The 17,905-nt window shown below is 31.0% G+C and overlaps 3 protein-coding genes across 3 annotated transcripts; all 3 read left to right on the forward strand.

The window, feature by feature from the left end:
• The first annotated feature begins 747 nt into the window (after positions 1-747).
• On the forward strand, positions 748-1,824 carry LOC126654875 (uncharacterized). The gene is made up of 2 exons (XM_050348878.2): positions 748-1,170; positions 1,387-1,824. The coding sequence occupies exons 1-2, from the start codon at positions 799-801 to the stop codon at positions 1,597-1,599; spliced, it is 585 nt and encodes a 194-aa protein (XP_050204835.1). The 5' UTR covers positions 748-798; the 3' UTR covers positions 1,600-1,824.
• Positions 1,825-5,227: 3,403 nt separating this feature from the next.
• LOC126654867 (ras-related protein Rab7) lies at positions 5,228-10,398 on the forward strand. The gene is made up of 7 exons (XM_050348869.2): positions 5,228-5,547; positions 5,723-5,749; positions 6,031-6,130; positions 6,227-6,373; positions 7,571-7,651; positions 7,732-7,877; positions 9,915-10,398. Exons 1-7 carry the CDS (start codon positions 5,495-5,497, stop codon positions 9,976-9,978), a joined length of 618 nt encoding a protein of 205 aa, XP_050204826.1. The 5' UTR covers positions 5,228-5,494; the 3' UTR covers positions 9,979-10,398.
• Positions 10,399-11,418: 1,020 nt separating this feature from the next.
• Positions 11,419-16,632, forward strand: LOC126666120 (uncharacterized). The gene is made up of 5 exons (XM_050359073.2): positions 11,419-12,243; positions 13,013-13,171; positions 13,758-13,799; positions 14,387-15,102; positions 15,842-16,632. The coding sequence occupies exons 1-5, from the start codon at positions 11,556-11,558 to the stop codon at positions 16,481-16,483; spliced, it is 2,247 nt and encodes a 748-aa protein (XP_050215030.1). The 5' UTR covers positions 11,419-11,555; the 3' UTR covers positions 16,484-16,632.
• The last annotated feature ends 1,273 nt before the right edge of the window (positions 16,633-17,905 follow it).

The raw sequence follows: 17,905 nt of genomic DNA on the forward strand, positions 1-17,905 counted from the left end.
AGGTCAACTCTAACACTAAACATTTCATAATCACTCTACTTATCATGTTTTGGAGGTATGTGCGTCAATTGTCATATATTCTAAAAATGATCAGAAATGCAACGATTTTGAAAGTTTTTTTTTTTTGGTAATTGACAACAAAAGCAATGTTTGGTATTTTTCATACACTAATCCAAAAACTAAACTCATTTTTATTTTATTTTTAAGATATCTTTTGTCGTGAAATCTTCAAAATAAACATGAAAATCTATTTTAAACTCTCATTCAATTTATGAGTCTTCTTATACTTTGGGAAATACTAAAGTGATTTACCTATAGATTAAGAAATTCTAATATATTTGCTATTAGTTATCAATTAGAAAAAAAACATCAAAATACAAAGTAATATAGGAGCATAAGCTAAGGTTCTCCGATGTTTCTAAGTTGTCGGTTTCGAATCTCAGTAGGACCAGTAGCATCAAACTGATATAAAATATAAAAATTTAACTGACAACTACTAACTATAAACATAATTCAAAAAAACATTGAATAAAAAACAAATAAAAGGAAAAAGAATTCACCCGACTTAAATTTATAAAACATATAAGGACAATAATGAAATTGGAATTAACACATGAGGACAATTGTGAAATATAAGGAAAACTTTAAGAAAATAAATGATAAAATATAAGTCTAAGGACAATAATGAAATTAGCATATTAAGTTAGGGACTGCAAAGAAAATTACCTATACTTTAACTAACAAACGACTTCTCTTCTGCAGCTAACACATTGGCCGGTCTCCGAAGCTGAAAAAACAATGGAGATCAAAGAAATCGAAGACGCAAAATCTAACCCAAATTCCGGCGAATCATCGCCGGCTGCTCCGAATTCGAATTCGAATCCGAAAGCGAATGCGAAAACGGTGAGAACAAAAGTACCGGAGATAGAGATTAATTTATACAGGCAAGGGAAGGGACCGATCGATGTGTTCAAATCGAGCTTAGGTGGGTGGGACCAGGACCAGTTGGAGGTACGAGATATACTTGACAAATACGGGTTCAAATCTGTCTACGCTTTTAATCCGGATGGTTCAAGTCGGGGCGCCCCGATTAGGTTTAATCCCAGGAATGGCAGGTCTTTGCTTGGCTATAGAGATGGATCCACTATTCACATTGACGGTGAACCCAAGGTAATTAAATTAACCCACTGTGAAAAATCTTGATAATTTCTAGGTTTATAATTAAATTAATTCTTGTTCTATAACTTATTTGACAGCATATTCAGTTTGTCTTATGCATTAGAATCTTGTAATAGGGTTCTTAAATTTGGTGTGGATGTTGATCTTGAAGTTGGATATTAATTAGTTGATATTTTAAATGCAATTGCATTGTCATTATTTTTGCAGGACCCGTTGATCAAACCGGTGACCAAGATCTTGTTTGGTGTGGCAATTATAACCCTTTTGATAACAATGTTGTTGAAAGAACCTCCACAGTGGTTCAAAAACTTGGACCTTTTCGGTGGTAGCTTTCCCCCGTGGATTCTTGCTTGTGTGGTTATTGTTTTTACTCGTATGAGGAAGAGAACTAAGAATTTCTTGAAGAAGTACGGCTGGTAAACACACTGCATTACTTTTTTCTTGACTGTTATGACATTTTGTGTAAATCAAATGAGCAACTGATGAGAATAGATGCTAAACAATATTAATCAGGCAGCTCTGTCTGTTTGATATAGTTTGAGTTTATTGAAGACTTTATTGTACGTGAAGAGAACGAGCTTGAACTACACTTTGCCTTGCTATAAAGTACTTACATATTTATACAAGTTCCTTTTCTTTCGTAAACTTCTGTTGTCGATTAATTTAGCTTGCATGAGGAGTAATTTTCTGTTATTGCTCAATTTGGTGGTATGATATGATACCTTGTAACCGTGTCGTAGTCAAACATTAAGGTCCACCGAGCATGAAAATGCTGGCTGGAGCAAGCTTGTTTATAGGTCTAAATCTAATGGAAAGTATAACCCTAGTCTTGTGGAGGGAAATCTTTTCTTTGTATCATGGTCGAGCTAAGCTGTACGGAAACTTTTCGAGTTCTATGTTTTAGCGTTCCATTTTCATTTTCTGAAACTCTAAAACTTCATATTTATAAGATATTGTTGTAAGAAACATTGTTTTGGTTGTTTTTTCATTTCCCTTTTCGTTTCCTTGGAATATAATGGTCGGGTGTACCCAAGATGGTTTGTGGATTACAACAATGTACGTTCCATATGTATTATTCTTAAAGAGTTGTTTGAATCCAGTTTCCAAATCTCAAATGTGTCGGACAAAACAAAAGTATTATGGCCTGATTTTAAACGAAGTTTTTAAACTTTAACCAAGTTTTGGAAGAAGCCGATACATCAAAATGCAGGTTGAAAGAATGCTTGTTTACAGGTACAATTTATATATTTATCTCTGTTAAAAAAATGATGTAGAAGGTACTGGTAAATTTGATCAGATATAATAAAAAAATCAATTTTATAAGTCAGGAAGATTTAATGAGTTTGACTTAAATTCAGGAATTTTATAAATAGTGATCACAAATTTAAAACTGAATATGTTTGATGCTTTTGTGACCCAAGAGGATGGAGCAACCAGCTATACACAGGCTGGTTATTGGACCAGCTACTACTCAGACTTGTACTCTCCATTGCTGTCACTAAAAATTGGCCAATCAAGCAATTAGACGTGCCTAATGCTTTTCTTCTACCGAATAATTATACAATTCAACGGTTTTACATGTCATTCGTATAATAAATTTATGAGGCGTTGGCTATGTGTGAATATCTAACGATAAAAAAATAAGCCATAAATAAAGAAGGCCTAATGTCTTAAAAAAATTCTGACTTTTCATCCTCTTTTCAATCCTACCCTGACGTTACAAAGCAGTCAATTTTATCCTATTTTATATTTTTTCATCAATTGTATCCTAAAACATAAAATTGACTTTTTTTTATTTGGCAAAATTTTTCTAAATTGATCATTTTTACATTAAATTAATTTTTTATATTAAATTGATCATTTTTAAAGAATTCTTTTGAAATTTTGTCAAATAAATAAAGGTCAATTTTATGCTTCAGGGTACAATTAAAATAAAAAAAATGTAAAATGGGATAAAATTGATAAATTTTTAACGTCTGGATAGCATTGAAAAGAGGATGAAAGGTTGGGTTTTTTTTAAAGCATTAAGCCAATAAAGATTATACATCGCAAATATTTATTGATTGTTGTAAAAATATTATGACGCATTTATTGTGTTGGATAAACACTCTACCAGAAACATTCAAATTATAAATTTGTTGGACTTAATTTATTTAGTGACCTCCAGTTATTGGTCAAATGAATTTTTAGTCATTAAAATGTAAAAATTTGAAATCGATAATCATTCTCTAAAATTACTATATAGTTTGAGAGCCATAATTTTTTTAACTGCATAGCAAAAAGGAAGATGCATAATCAAAAAAGTTTAATGTATTAAAAGGAAAATACTAAATTATTTACTAGATTTATTATAACTAGCATCATTTTATTTACCAATTTATAGCACATATAAGAATATTTAACTAGAACCAACGAGCTGTAGCTCAAATGGTATAAGTGCTGGGCAGCAAATGCCAAGGTCGTGGGTTCCAATCCTCCCACAAGCGCTCCCCCCTCCCCAATTATATATAAAAAAAAAGAATATTTAACTAGATGTACAATTTCTACCAAAATAATAAAATCCCTAAAATCAACAGAATTATTTATATAATACCCTACTTTTAAAACTTAATTTCACAGGTATCTAATTTTTTTGACCCTTTTATATCTCATACCATTTTAATTTCAAAAATATATTTTTTGCATGTCTCGATCGAAACAGGAGTTAAAAAAATTAATGTCTCGGTCGAGACATAACATGTTTCGATCGAGACATGTTTTTATAGTGTATTTATGGTATTTTTATGACGTCTTTTTTTATGATTTTGAAAATAAGTCATGTCTCAATCGAGACATAAGTTAAAATATTATTTTTAAAATTATTTTTTAAAATTAGATTCCAATGAAATTAGCAAATATAGATAAAATTTTTATAATTAAGTTTTAAAAATAGGATAGTTTAGAAATTATTCCAAAAATTAATAGTAAGTATTATTCATTTAAATATATCGCAATAATTCCTTTGTATGCATTTTGTCGGCAAGCAGAGCACTAAAAAACAATAGTTCCTTTTTTAGAAAGTATATTTTGATATTTTTTAGTTTTTTATTTATTTTTAGTTTCAAATATATTTATTATTTTATGATTCAACATCTATTAATACTTTTCTTTTGACGAAATTATCTATTAATATTTAGTTAAAAAATCTATTAGTACTTTTTAATAAGATATTATTAATTCTTAATGGTTAACATTGATATAGTATTATAATTAATGTTAACTGAGATGAGATATACATTCTTCTATTATATTTATCGTCAAATTATCTGTATCATTAATTTCATTAATGTAAGGAGATATTTATATACCCAAGAAATTATATCACCACGATAGTATAAAATTATTAATTAATATTTAAAATTATCTATAAATATATATATAGTCGCTGTAAATATAAGATATGTACTTTTGGTTAAAAAATGAAACTACAATGATAAATTTAAATTTTAGGATATTTCTATTTGGCCTAATCACTCAAAAACCCCTCACCTTTAAACTTTTTTTCAATTCTACCCCGACGTTGAAAATTTGTCAATTTTACCCACTTTTAAATTTTCCGTTTTCGATTGTACCCCAATATTTTAATTTTTGTTAATTTTTTTACTTAAATGATGAAATCATTCAATTAATTAATTCTAAACATGAAATTAAATTCTTTTTTATTCAAAAAAGTACAAATAAGTCCTTTATTTTTAAAAACTAACTAAAAACCATAATCAAATTAACACTAATTTAAATTCTTAATTAATTTAACTAAATTTAAATAAATTTTAAAAATATACAATTAGTATATGCGAGACATGTAGAATGTTTTAAATAAATTTTCAAACGCAAAAGACGTTAATTTAATTTTTCAGGGTGCAATTGAAACACAAAAATGCAAAATAGGGTAAAATTGACAAATTTGCAACGTCGGGGTATGATTGAAAAGGGGCTAAAAGGTCGGGGTTTTTTAAGACATTAGGCCTTTCTATTTTTCCTGAAAGAAATAGTAGAACAATAGAAATAAATCATAAAAACAAAAAAGACGGATCGATATTGGCGCCCTCTTTTTTTCTTGATCCCTCTCTTCTTCTTCTTCTTTATTATTTTTTCTCTGCATTCCTATTTTTCTAATTAAAAGTTACTAAATAAGCAGAGAAAAGAAATTGGAAAAAGAAAGAATTCTTTTATCGTACTTTTTAATCCTTTTTTGGATTTGGATAATCGAACCCGCTCTTATCTATCGTTAAATCTGTTGTATCAGTTAGTTAAATCGCAAAATATAGTTAGCGCCATGTCAGGACGCAGGCGTACCTTGCTCAAGGTTATCGTTCTCGGCGACAGCGGGTCCGTATGATTTTCTAGGGTTTAGTTTCTCTTCTTTAACATTATCGTTTATGTTCCTTAATTGTATTGCTGTAATTTTCTCAAAAATATAAATAAATGTATTGCTGTTAGTTTGTTAAATTTGTGAGTGCGGATATGAAAGGAAATCTAATTTGTTTGTTTTAATGAATGTCAGGGTTGGCAAGACGTCTTTGATGAATCAGTATCCTTTTGCTTTTTCTGTGTTTTGTTTTGTGTGCATTTGCTTTATGTACGACGTCGTTTCGGTTTGTATGCCGTGTTTGTTCACTTTAATTTTGTGATTCATGCTCATGAATGATTGATTAACGTGGAACTAAAGCTAATTGCAAGCTATTTTAGATGCATTTGAGGATTTTTAATTTTTACAGTTAGCTATAACAATCTTTGTGCTGTAGTTTTTTTGGTTGCTCCCCCAACCAAAAAAAATTGTGGTTGTTTTTTTTTCCTTAATTGAATACGTAGATATGTTCACAAGAAGTTTAGCCAGCAATATAAAGCAACAATTGGTGCTGATTTTGTGACCAAAGAACTCCAAATTGATGACAGGCTTGTCACTCTTCAAGTATGTTTTATTGTTAATTTTTGTTGTGCATTTCAAATGGTTTCATATTAGTTAATTTTGTATAACCAAATGCTGAGATGGTTCTCTTTGTTTTAGATATGGGACACAGCTGGTCAAGAAAGATTTCAGAGTCTTGGAGTTGCATTTTATAGAGGAGCAGATTGCTGCGTTATTGTTTATGATGTTAATGTTATGAGATCATTTGATACTCTTGATAACTGGCATGAGGAATTTCTTAAACAGGTTCGTTTCTTGGTTTCTGTTACTGGTTGTTGTTGTCTTTCAGTTTACGGCTGGTTATTTATAAGTTGTCCACAATGATTTACAATGACGATGTGTAATTAGCTGTCATTAAATGTTAGTTAGCTTTGTGCTACTTGATAGTTCTAATAATCTTAGCTTTTGGCCGGAGTTATAATAGTTCTTAGTTCTTACAACGGTAGCTGGTTACTTGTATCCTTAGTACCATTGGCTAGAAAGTTAATTATCATCTCGAGCTTCTAAGAGAACATATTACTGATATCCTCTGCATAGCTGATTTTATTGGACAAATTATGAATTAGGAGAGTTAATTAGACCAGGCTTTCTGATTATATACTTCTTGACTGCTTCTATGTTTTTCTAATGACTTGTGCTGATTCCATTTTAGCTGAAATTGGCTACATACTGAACTAGTTTTTTTTTTGGTCATTTCTTGTTTTGTGCTTAAGTGGAAGGAAAAATAAAAAAGAACTTTGGTTTAATATCACTGTCTAAATCAATGTAAAACTGCATCATTGAACTGGTAATGTGACATGAACAACTCTTGTGATGCATTGATATATGCTTCAATCTTTTTTGTCCTAATCTTCTGGGTGTATACGAATGTGAACTTTCTTATCTGTTGGTACGTATTTCATCCAGCGGATGAGCTATGTATGATTGGCCTACAATTGCTACTCTCTTAAATCACTCTTTCATAAATGCATTATGCATATAGGTGTGATAAGTGCATTACTGTTTATAAATTAGTTTGATGCTATTACTTTAATGAAGTCTAATTCATACTTGCAAGAGGATTAAAATGCCTTAATTTATCAATGTTCATTCTGTTCATTCATTCCCTCTATTTTATATATATTATTTCCTCTATTTGTTGCCAATAATTCTTGTTTTTCAAATTCAAACTTGTGCATTGAAGATGTTCTAATTGGTATGCTCCATGGCTGCATGCTGTGAACGAAATATTTCTATTCATGTTGGCTTAAATTATCAGCCTTGAACTATATTATTCACTATGATTTAGAAAAGACTTGCGAGAATTCAATAGTCAACTATTAATTCTGCTCTTTAAATGCTGATTTGCTGCTCCGGACTTTGTTTTCTTAGCTTTTCATGTCATCTATTGCTTTATTTTACATTTCTTGTTGTATAATAATCCGTTTCCCCTTGTTAATCCAGGCAAACCCCCCTGATCCTAAGACATTTCCATTTATATTGCTCGGAAACAAGATTGATATTGATGGAGGAAATAGTCGAGTGGTAAGGAAATACAGTTAGTGGTGGTTATTTTTTTTCATTTTTCTTTTTCCCCCCAAATATGGTCTAATAGATGGCTATAGGTTTCTGAGAAGAAAGCAAAAGAATGGTGTGCATCGAAAGGAAACATTCCGTACTTTGAGACATCAGCAAAAGAGGATTACAATGTTGACCCTGCATTCCTGTCTATTGCCAAGGCTGCTCTAGCGAATGAGCGTGAACAGGACATGTAAGTTTAAATTGTCAGATTATTCGTCCTTTAGATTCAATCGGTGTAGTTTAATGGAGTTTCATGATAATTACATTCATGGGTTAGAATAGAAAAATTGCAATCAGGTTCCAGTTATGTCTTCCTTTATGTATATCTTGCATAAATTTAACAATATAGGTCTTACCACAGGCATTTATGAAATAGACACTTTATTGGGAAAAATATAGGTGCTTATGAAGGGAATGGCATCAACAACTGAATAACATTAGAAGAAATTGACTTGTAGAATTTGTTCAGACTTAAGACACTAGCAAAAGTTATCTCATAGGGGACTTGTGGGAGCATTGCTCCATTAGGTCATATTGGATTAAGGCAGATAAAGTAAAAAAGCAAACACATCTCGTATATGTTTCAGGAAAATAGAAATAGAAGCCTCTCCTCTAAAAACTCTATAAAAATTATTTAGCTATTATCTCCTGGTCTCTTATTGTGTTTCATATTGAAAATCTCCATCTAAGTTGAAAACTTCATCCCTGTATTGGAAACATAATTAAAAATCTCTTCTTGTGTTTCATATTGAAAATCTCATTATTTCAGTTTGCTCTTCTCGACTCAGGCACATCAGTCTTCAGTCCTCCTCTTCTTCTCTCTCTCTCTGGCACATCGCTTTCTTTAAAGTGCAGTAAAAGAACCCAAAAAATAAAATAGAATGAATTTATAAAGGAGGCATTTCACACATCAGAAGGGAAAAGAGATTCCGCATTTTTCGACGTTATTATAGAATTTCTTTTCTAATTTTGAAGTCATGGTTTCTCATGATTATCTGCGGTTTTTATGCAATGTTATCTGTGTTTTTATCTCCAAATCATCTTCAAAAGGTTTTGTTTTATGAAATAATAATAGCTCCCGGATATTGGCTGTGAAAATTATTCAAAGTATTGAAATTTTTGTATGAAGATGCCATTTGCTACTGGTTCTTTTAAATTTAGTATTTTTCTTAGTTAGCTTATGAAACTCAGTCTATTCCGTGACAAAGGTGTAGATAATGTTGTAGTTTGCATGAACCAGTAAATGGCTTTGACAGTAGTATGCATGCCCATCAATCAGGAAATTCTTGATGACTCCCATATCTCTAGTACATGAAGTTTATTCTAATAGATGATATGTGATTAAGAAGATTAACCCTTTTATTTTTATTCTTTAGTATTTTAAAATTGATATCAATTGGAACCAGTTTCAAATTGCTTCATAGTGTGATCATTTTTTTCCCGCAATAAGCTTGTTATTCCAACTTTTTACTGTCCCTTGGCCATTATTAGCAACAAATTGGGTTTCTTCGTCAATTTTTCCAAGACTAAGGCTATGTTTGGTTCATGGAATAAGTCCGTAATAGAATATCTATTCCGCATAGAATAGCTATTATTTACTTTGTTTCATGGAATAGTAACTCCATGGAATTGCTATTCCATGATTTTATGGAATAAACATTCCTCTAAAAATGTAAAGAATAGCTTTTCCTTTCGTAATGGAATAGCTATTCTATTCCATGTTATTCGATTCCGTGAACCAAACATGACCTAAGATGAATGCTGGTTCCAAATAACAGTTGCTGTCCCTTTCCTTAAAGGATGTTCTCTCATTGCTTTTTCATTTTGCTTTCCTGAAATTCGTAAAATTTATTTTAGTTCCCTGCTTGATAGGCACTATTAAAGCACAAATAGCTAATATATATATTGTACACGATTTGTATTTTTCTATGGTAGCTGATATGAACCAACAGATTTAAACTTTCAAGTATATAATGCTTAATTCATTTTCCCTAGAATTAACAACAAAAATATGCTATTCTGTATAAAATGGTATTTTCTGTATGTTTCATTATTTACGGTAAGTATGATAAACTGCCATTGGTCCGACGCATTTCTTTGATTTCATGGCTTCATAATGAATTGATGTTTGTACTTTCTGGCACCAATGTATTCTAAACTGCATATGATATCCCATCAAATTTGCTAGGGAGCTTAATGATCCTTATTTCTTCATTTGTAATTGCAGATACTTCCAAGGCATCCCTGAGGCTGTTGCAGAAAGTGAGCAAAGGGGCGGTTGTGCATGCTGAACTGGTAACACTTAGTTTTGCCAGACTCATGTCGGCACTCAAGATTCCCTAATTTATCATTTAATTTTGGGTTCTCATGATTCATTTTGTCCGTCAATTGTATTGTATTTTTGTATACCTAGCCCTCGAGACTAAGACGTTATTGAGTGTTAAATTGCGGTTTTGAAGAATTATTTTATGGTAGAGTTGAACTGCGTCCATAGTGGTATTAAGTCATTGATTCACCACGAATTTCTGTTAGCTTGATTTAAGAATTGTTTGCTTCGGAGTATGAAGTCTTGGAATAATCAGACTCGAACTTTGTATTGCTTGTAGATTTGTTGTTCTGAATCTGTTGTGGTTTGCATTTTTGAGCTCCCACATGACTGTAAATGACAAAAGATTGATGTTATAAGATTTTAGTGTGTTCGAGTTCTCCGATGTCACAGTTTTATGGATGTCGTGATGTAATTCATTCATTTATTAATCTAGTCGGACAATGTTAGGAGCAGAAACTATTTGAAATGGACTTGATCTTAATCGAGTTCGAGTTTTGGCCATGCTTTATTTTATGCTTTACTTTAGAAGAAAGAAAGCACCATTAGTTTATTATATTCTTTTACTTTATTAAACATGACATTGACATTTCATTGATGGAAAAACAAGTTATCGATGGAGGGAACGAAACTAGTACGATAAGCACAACGGGGTCAAAAATAACATAAAACATGATGATAATACATATAAGCAAAATAACGAATCATTTCAAGTTAAAAGGGGGGTAGAATTTGTAATAGGAGTAATTGTGTCAATAGCGTCCCACTTTTCTAAACACGTTATTTCAATGTTTGAATTATACTTTAAAACTCTATTTTAAATAGTCTCACTCAAATATTTATATCTATTCTTCGGTCACTATTATTATATCTAAAAGTATGAACTGAGATACATTAAATAAATTATATTTTAAAGGTTTACAATCGTTTACTCTATTTTTATGTGTATACATAAATTTTCATATAAGTTCAAAACAATAACAGTTATGTTTTGGGAAAATTTTGACGACATGATTTAAAACAAAACGCCTATATTACGACACAAACCTCTTGATTGCAGTTTGTCTTACAAACCCTAAAAAGGAGAAATTAATTGCCAAAAATCTTGAAACAACAAGAGTCGACAATATACAAGTCCAAAAAATAACAAGAAAACTCGAATAAACCAATAATTACATCATGAATCGGGATTCATAAAAAAACAGTAAATGTGATCGTCCACAACCAAAACACATATCTCAAAACGATAAAATTTTGAAAACATTTTAATTAAGTACTAAGAGTTGTATTTTGTCTTTCATTTAGTTTGCCATTAATTAGAGATGATTAAGCTCATATCACATTATCAAAAAGTTTGATGAATGCAAGAAGCAAGGTAGAGATACAAAAGTGAGCACAACTCACCTTTCAATTTATTCACTCCTTGTTAGTAACATTATATGCTTATGCACTCTTAAAGTGTTATATAGCTACTAAATCTTGTTCTGATCTACTATTTTCTTCAAGGTTGCAGATTCAGATAAATTTAAGAAGAAATCAAATATGGAGAAAATCAAAGAAATGACGAACACATTCCATGCAATCTCAACACAAGATTGGAAAACTGTGATAAAATTCTACGAAAAACATCAAGATTACATGATGTTTCCATTAAATATGAATCGAGACACAGTTTTTCATTTAGCAATGTACAGCAACACCAAGCAACCGTTCCTCCATCTCCAACAAATTTTCAAAAACTACTCAGTTTTTGAAGAGAGCGACGATCTCTTCTTCAGCCGGAACGAAAGAGGAAACACGATTCTCCATGAGGCGGTGGCCGTCGGAAACCTAGACGTGATCGGAATTCTGGTTAGAGAATATCCTACTTTAATCGACAAGAAGAACGTGCTGGATGAAAATCCTTTATACACAGCAGCTGCGTTTGGTCAGACGGAGATTATAAAGTTTTTATCGGAGTTTTATGGCCGGAGAAATATAGTGAAGATCATGTCGAAATGCGAGAGGAGAAAAATAGACGGGAAATCGATAATTCAAGTTGCGATTGAAGGAGAACATTTTGAGACGGCTCTGCTGTTGATAAATTTGTTGATAGAGATGAATCAAAGAAACAGAATCCGGCGGTTGAAGGACAAAAAGGGAATGTCGGCGCTTGATTGTCTGGCTAGTTTGCCGTTTGCTTTCAGGAGTGGACACGCCATGGGCGTTTTCCAAAGCTTTCTCTACTCTTGTAAGTTCTCAACCTCATCATCCTAAAATCATTACAAAAACTATTACTATATTTTATTTTGATTATTTAATATCATTTTATCATTATTTTAATATTCCTTTAAATATTACAAATAATTATATTGCTAAAAAAGAGTTAAGAACTCCACGTTGAAAAAAGTGTAAAAAAAGCAGGCTTTTAATGTAAAGATGGTTGTTTCACTATTGTTTTAACATATATATTGAAAAGTAAAGATTTTAAATTTGAATAACATGTAAGCTTTATTTTAACCTTAAAAATTATGAAATTATTGCATATTCAAATAATGATTAATACTATAATTTATTTGACAATAAATTTTATGCTTATTAGTATCTTTTGATAACCAATTGTGATTATCTTTATAAAATAATCAGGGGTGACTATTATTGAAGTTGTTTATTCCGGTAACACATATGATACAACCAATTTTTATTGTTAAAACATTTTCAATTTTTTATTATGATATTTAACATTATTAATTAAAGATATTCTTTTACAGTAATGTTCATTGAATTTATACGGAATAATACTAGATTGTTTAGATATTCGGTAGAATTTTAATAATCTACCGAATAATCTAATGCTGACTCTGATCGGACTTAGTAGTAAACTTAAACTTTTAAACCCGGTATGATGGAATTGAACGGATCGAGCTGGTACCCATTCCATTAAATAAGTTTTTTTTTATCTTAGTAATGCGAATTTGATCATAGTTGTAGTAAGATTGAATTATAAATTACTTGTACAGGTCTTCCTGTTGAAGATGAGACTACAAATATAGTCCTTCGTAGAGGAGAATCTCCTATAAAAGCCAACGATATTCAGTTCTCTTCAACACGTCAAATGGACTTGGAGAATTGTATGATCTCCGCTACTCATAGGCAACAATATAGTCCAGATGTTCAAGGTAATTGGGTTATTCAACCTTTAACAATTTAAATAGATGAGTTAGCTCAACTCGTAAAATCTATCCGCTTAAAAATGACGTATTTTGGATCCGTCATAAGAACAGTAATAAAAGAAATTGAATCCTCTAGTAAGATTTATCCGCTTAAAATTGATGTATTTAGGATCCGTCATAAGAATAGTAATAAAAGAAATTGAATCCTCTTAAATTGGAAGAAAAAAATAACTTCTCTCTATATTATCATAAATTTATTATTCTTTATTTAAATTTAATTATTAATTTTTAGCACATTTGGCTCTCATAACAAAAAATTTCATTAGGCAGCACTTCATTAGTGATTGAGTGATTCAACTTTTTGCTATTTAGCGAGTTATGTTAGCTCAAATGTAAAAATGTCTCACTTAAAACTGATATATTTTGGATCCGTCGTAATAATAGTACTAAAAAAACTTAATCCTCTTAAGTAAGAAGAAAAAAAAATATTTCTAGTTTATCCATAATCACTGTGTATTCTTCATTTACATTTGATTACTAAATTAATCTCATTTAGCTCTCATAAAAATTAAAATCTACTGTAATTTGGCAGCGCTAGAAGGGATTAAACAATCTTTATGGAAGTTCATTCAAGGTACACCTTTCATCCTCTTACTCCATATGTAAACTCATTGCATCTTACTTCCTTCGGTCCATAATATTTGTCGCATTTAACTTTGACACAAAAATTAAGAAAGCAATTAATATGTTTTAATTTGTAAACACTTTTACTAAGTTAACCCTACATGAAAACTTGTTTACATTTATGATTACCATTTTTATTTGTTTATTGTATTTATTTATTGTATTTTTTCAATAAATTAATGGAGGACAAACATGGAAAAATAATAATTAATGCTCTCTTGGTATTATAACATGACAAATATTATGGACCAAATTTTTTTCTCAAATGCGGCAAATATTATGAACCGGAGGGAGTAATTAACTATTCATATTCAATTCCAAATCGGTAGAATATTAATTAATCATTTAATTTAGAATGTAATAATCATTTATTAATTAATTCGAAAAGTTTGTTTATTTAAACTATAATTAAAATATTTTCTTCATTCAAGTAGTATTGTAAATTAAAACCAACAGAGAAGTATTGAAATAGTCATCATAAAAGTGTTGCAGTTTTTTGAGCATATTTGAAAAAATGCGTTGAACATATACAAATAGGGTGGCAAGTGGAAAAGATATGGAAAGCAAAAAGAAAGCACAAATATGGTTTGAAACTTGCGAGGTTGCTGATCCAAGAAACCATTTGGGGAGATGAATTTGGTGGAATTACAAACGACAACCAACACCTTTTCTCATCAGACGACGATGAATTTGATGAACCAAATCCAATCGACAACAAAGAGGAGGAGGACGAATTCGAAAGAAACCCCAATTTGATCAACACGCAAGATGAAGTTCAAGCAAATCCAAGTCAGAACACGGAGCATTCCTCCGACGAGAATCAAGGGAGTAATTTCAAAGCAATTCAAAGCCAGAATTTGTCGGAGGAGGATGACTTTGAACGAAGTAATACTATTTCCGGCGAGCAAGAGCCTGAAAGCCACACCACCTCATCAATTGATCCGATTCCTTTGTTTACTGCGACGAAGATGGGAATAATAGAGATAGTGCGTGAAGTAATAGAGGAGTATCCTCAGGCTGTTGAGCATCTGAACAGCAAGGGACAGAATATATTACATTTGGCTGTATTGTACCGCCGGAAACACATTTTTGATATGTTACAAATGATGGAAATACCATGGATGAGGATGACTCAAGTGATTGATAATCTTGGTTATACGTTGTTGCACCATGTTGCCGACACTAAACACTACTCCGGCGGCACCAGGCCTGGTCCTGCACTTCAACTACAAGAAGAGCTACGATGGTTTGATGTATGTGAGCTTCTCTCCATCCCCTTTCCATAATTTTTTACCTTCATATTTTATTCATCAATTTGATAAATCGAAACTTACAGAAAAATCATGAACAATGAACAAAGTATAAATCCTTTTAAGTTAGAATAAAATACAAATTCAGTCTAGGTAAGAAATCTCTAATATGCTCAATTACTTATAAGAATTTTTGTGCTTGCTTATAGACTTCAATCAGGTTCATACCTAAGTAATCACATAAATCTATATAATCAGATTATTATAGACTGAACTTTAATCACATGATTTCCTTCCATGGTAGTTTCTTTTTCTTTTTCTATTAAAATGTAAACAAAATCTCGGATTGGTCATTTTTGGATGTGTTTTGGGGGCATAATAAATAGGGAACTAAATTATAGAAGTTACTCATTCGCTAATATTCACTAGTATAATCTATCTTACCTAAATAGATAGATGTGATTATGCGGAGACTTGAATTTGAGACCTTCATAAATTCACAAATTGAATTTTGAAAATACCAACTAGGTCATCTTGTGATTGTCGGATTGTTCATTTTAATGCTCAAAATGAAAACCTTACACTAACATATGAATTGAATTATACCCAGATAGTTAAAATTTAATGCTTTTATATGCTTAGATTCTTATAACCAATTAATTGAAAACAAGTAAATTGTATGATAATTGTAGAATTTTCAGAATAGTATAGCTATTTTGACTTTGAGACTGTTCTAATGCAGAGAGTGGAAAGTGTAGTTCCATCTTACTACGCCATGCATCACGAGAACAGCAAAAATATGTATACTCCAGTTCAGCTTTTTGAAATGAATCACATAGTTCAACTTCAACAAGCTCAGAAATGGGCAAAGGAGACCTCTCAATCATGCTCAACCGTCGCTGTTTTGGTTGCAACTGTCGTATTTGCTGCTGCATACACTGTACCAGGAGGTACAAACGACAAAGGGTATCCTCATTTTCTTGACTCTCCATATTTCTTGGCTTTCACTGTGATGGATGTTATTTCTTTGGCCTGTTCTTTGACTTCAGTTGTTGCTTTTCTCTCTATACTAACTTCTCCTTTCGAGTTTGATGATTTTCGCCGATCCATCCCTCGAAAACTCATATTCGGCTTCACTTTGCTCTTCTTCTCTGTGATTACCACTATGCTGGCATTTGGGTCTACCATACTGCTAGTGATCCGTAAGGAGAAACAGTTGACAGCAAGTCTTATTTCTGTTGCGGCGTTCTTTCCTGTTTCAGTGTTTGCGATTCTGCAATTCCGTTTGTATGGGACAATGATGAAAGATATTCTTTCGTTGTTAATGAACTGTCTTCCTTGCTGTCGAGTTCTTTCTCGGCCTCGCCGTCGGAAGCTCTACTAAAGTATGATGCATTTTCAGCAGAGTGCTCTGTTTTCTTGCTTTGTTGTCTAGGGTGAGGCTATATTATACGCAAACTTGTCCACTCGTCCATTTAAAAACTTTAAAACATTATATAAATTGTCTATTGTTATAATAATATTATTTCATCATTTTTTATCTTGTTGTTTTTCGTTTTAGCATTTTTATTTCCGTGCTACATATGTGAAAATTTCCATCAGATTTACTCTTAATGCATTATAATTAAAACAAGGCTTAATTACTTAAAAACCACCCAGCTTGAATTTTTTTTTCGTTTATACCCTGACCTAGGAAAAAATTCATTTATACCCTGACCTAGGAAAAAATTCATTTATACCCTGACGTATGTGTTCATGTTTCACCTCTATCCCGAGGCACTTAATTAACCTCTTTTTATTTAGAAAAAAGTTTTAAATAATCCTTACTTTTGTACATTTTTAAAGATGAAGTATTTCTTTATTTTTTTTTTTAATAGAAAAAAGTATAAAATAATCCTTGTATTTAGTTGTTTTTAATAAATCATCTTTTTTTTTGAAATTTGGGATAGAGGTGAAACATAAACACATACGTCAGAGTATAAATGAATTTTTTTTCTAGTCAGGGTATAAAACGAAAAAAAAAATTAAGGTGGGTGGTTCTTAAGTAATTAAGCCTTAAAACAATAGATTTTCCTCTCATTTAATTGATAAACACATGGAACTAAACTGAAGTTTAATTTGAATATTTGATTGGATCATTTCGACCTTGATGGGTGAATTATAGTTTAACATAATATTGCATATAGGGGTGAGCAGAAATCGAACAAAACCGAAAAATCAAACTGAACGGAAATCTGTTGTTTGGTCCGATTTTTTAGTCAAAACAGTTTGGTTCAATGTTAAATAGAGAATAGTTTGGAGATTGGTGTTTGCTTCGGTTTGAGATTTTTAAAAACCGAAATAACCAAAAACCGATGAGACTCAACATTTAAAGACTATGTAAATGTGCCGCATTTGTGAGAAGGTTTGGTTTGGACCAGTTTATTTAACACTAAAACATCCTCCAATGCTACGATAGTTTAGATGTAATATATACTATTTCTTCTTATAATTCTTTGAAATTCTATTTTTCGGTGTGAATGACATTACCCCTTATATATAAAAAGATATTCAACCAGTCAGTTCAAATCAATTCAACTTAATTAAATCCAAAATTATGGTCTAAATGATTATTGAATTAGTTTAAATTTAGAAAACTGAAAAATTAAATTGTTGATTTGATTTTTGATTTTAAAATTTTTAAACCAATATAAATCTATAAATTTTATTGGAAATGTGATTGTTGTCACTTAAATTTTATATTTAATGACCCTATTGTTTAAAATCATATAATACTATGTAATATTATTTGATAGATAATTTATAT

Source organism: Mercurialis annua, linkage group LG1-X (assembly GCF_937616625.2).
Source record: "Mercurialis annua linkage group LG1-X, ddMerAnnu1.2, whole genome shotgun sequence".
In the NCBI taxonomy this organism is placed as follows: Eukaryota; Viridiplantae; Streptophyta; class Magnoliopsida; order Malpighiales; family Euphorbiaceae; genus Mercurialis; species Mercurialis annua.

What these genes read in the sequence shown, in the direction of transcription:
- LOC126666120 (XM_050359073.2), top strand. Translation starts at nt 11,556, where the DNA reads ATGGAGAAAATCAAAGAAATGACGAACACATTCCATGCAATCTCAACA. An exon ending in CCAAAGCTTTCTCTACTCTT is followed by an intron (nt 12,244 to 13,012) that starts GTAAGTTCTCAA and finishes TTACTTGTACAG; the next exon opens with GTCTTCCTGTTGAAGATGAG. An exon ending in AAGAGCTACGATGGTTTGAT is followed by an intron (nt 15,103 to 15,841) that starts GTATGTGAGCTT and finishes GTTCTAATGCAG; the next exon opens with AGAGTGGAAAGTGTAGTTCC.
- LOC126654867 (XM_050348869.2), top strand. Translation starts at nt 5,495, where the DNA reads ATGTCAGGACGCAGGCGTACCTTGCTCAAGGTTATCGTTCTCGGCGAC. An exon ending in AAGACGTCTTTGATGAATCA is followed by an intron (nt 5,750 to 6,030) that starts GTATCCTTTTGC and finishes TTGAATACGTAG; the next exon opens with ATATGTTCACAAGAAGTTTA. An exon ending in ACAGGCTTGTCACTCTTCAA is followed by an intron (nt 6,131 to 6,226) that starts GTATGTTTTATT and finishes TCTTTGTTTTAG; the next exon opens with ATATGGGACACAGCTGGTCA.
- LOC126654875 (XM_050348878.2), top strand. Translation starts at nt 799, where the DNA reads ATGGAGATCAAAGAAATCGAAGACGCAAAATCTAACCCAAATTCCGGC. An exon ending in ACATTGACGGTGAACCCAAG is followed by an intron (nt 1,171 to 1,386) that starts GTAATTAAATTA and finishes TTATTTTTGCAG; the next exon opens with GACCCGTTGATCAAACCGGT.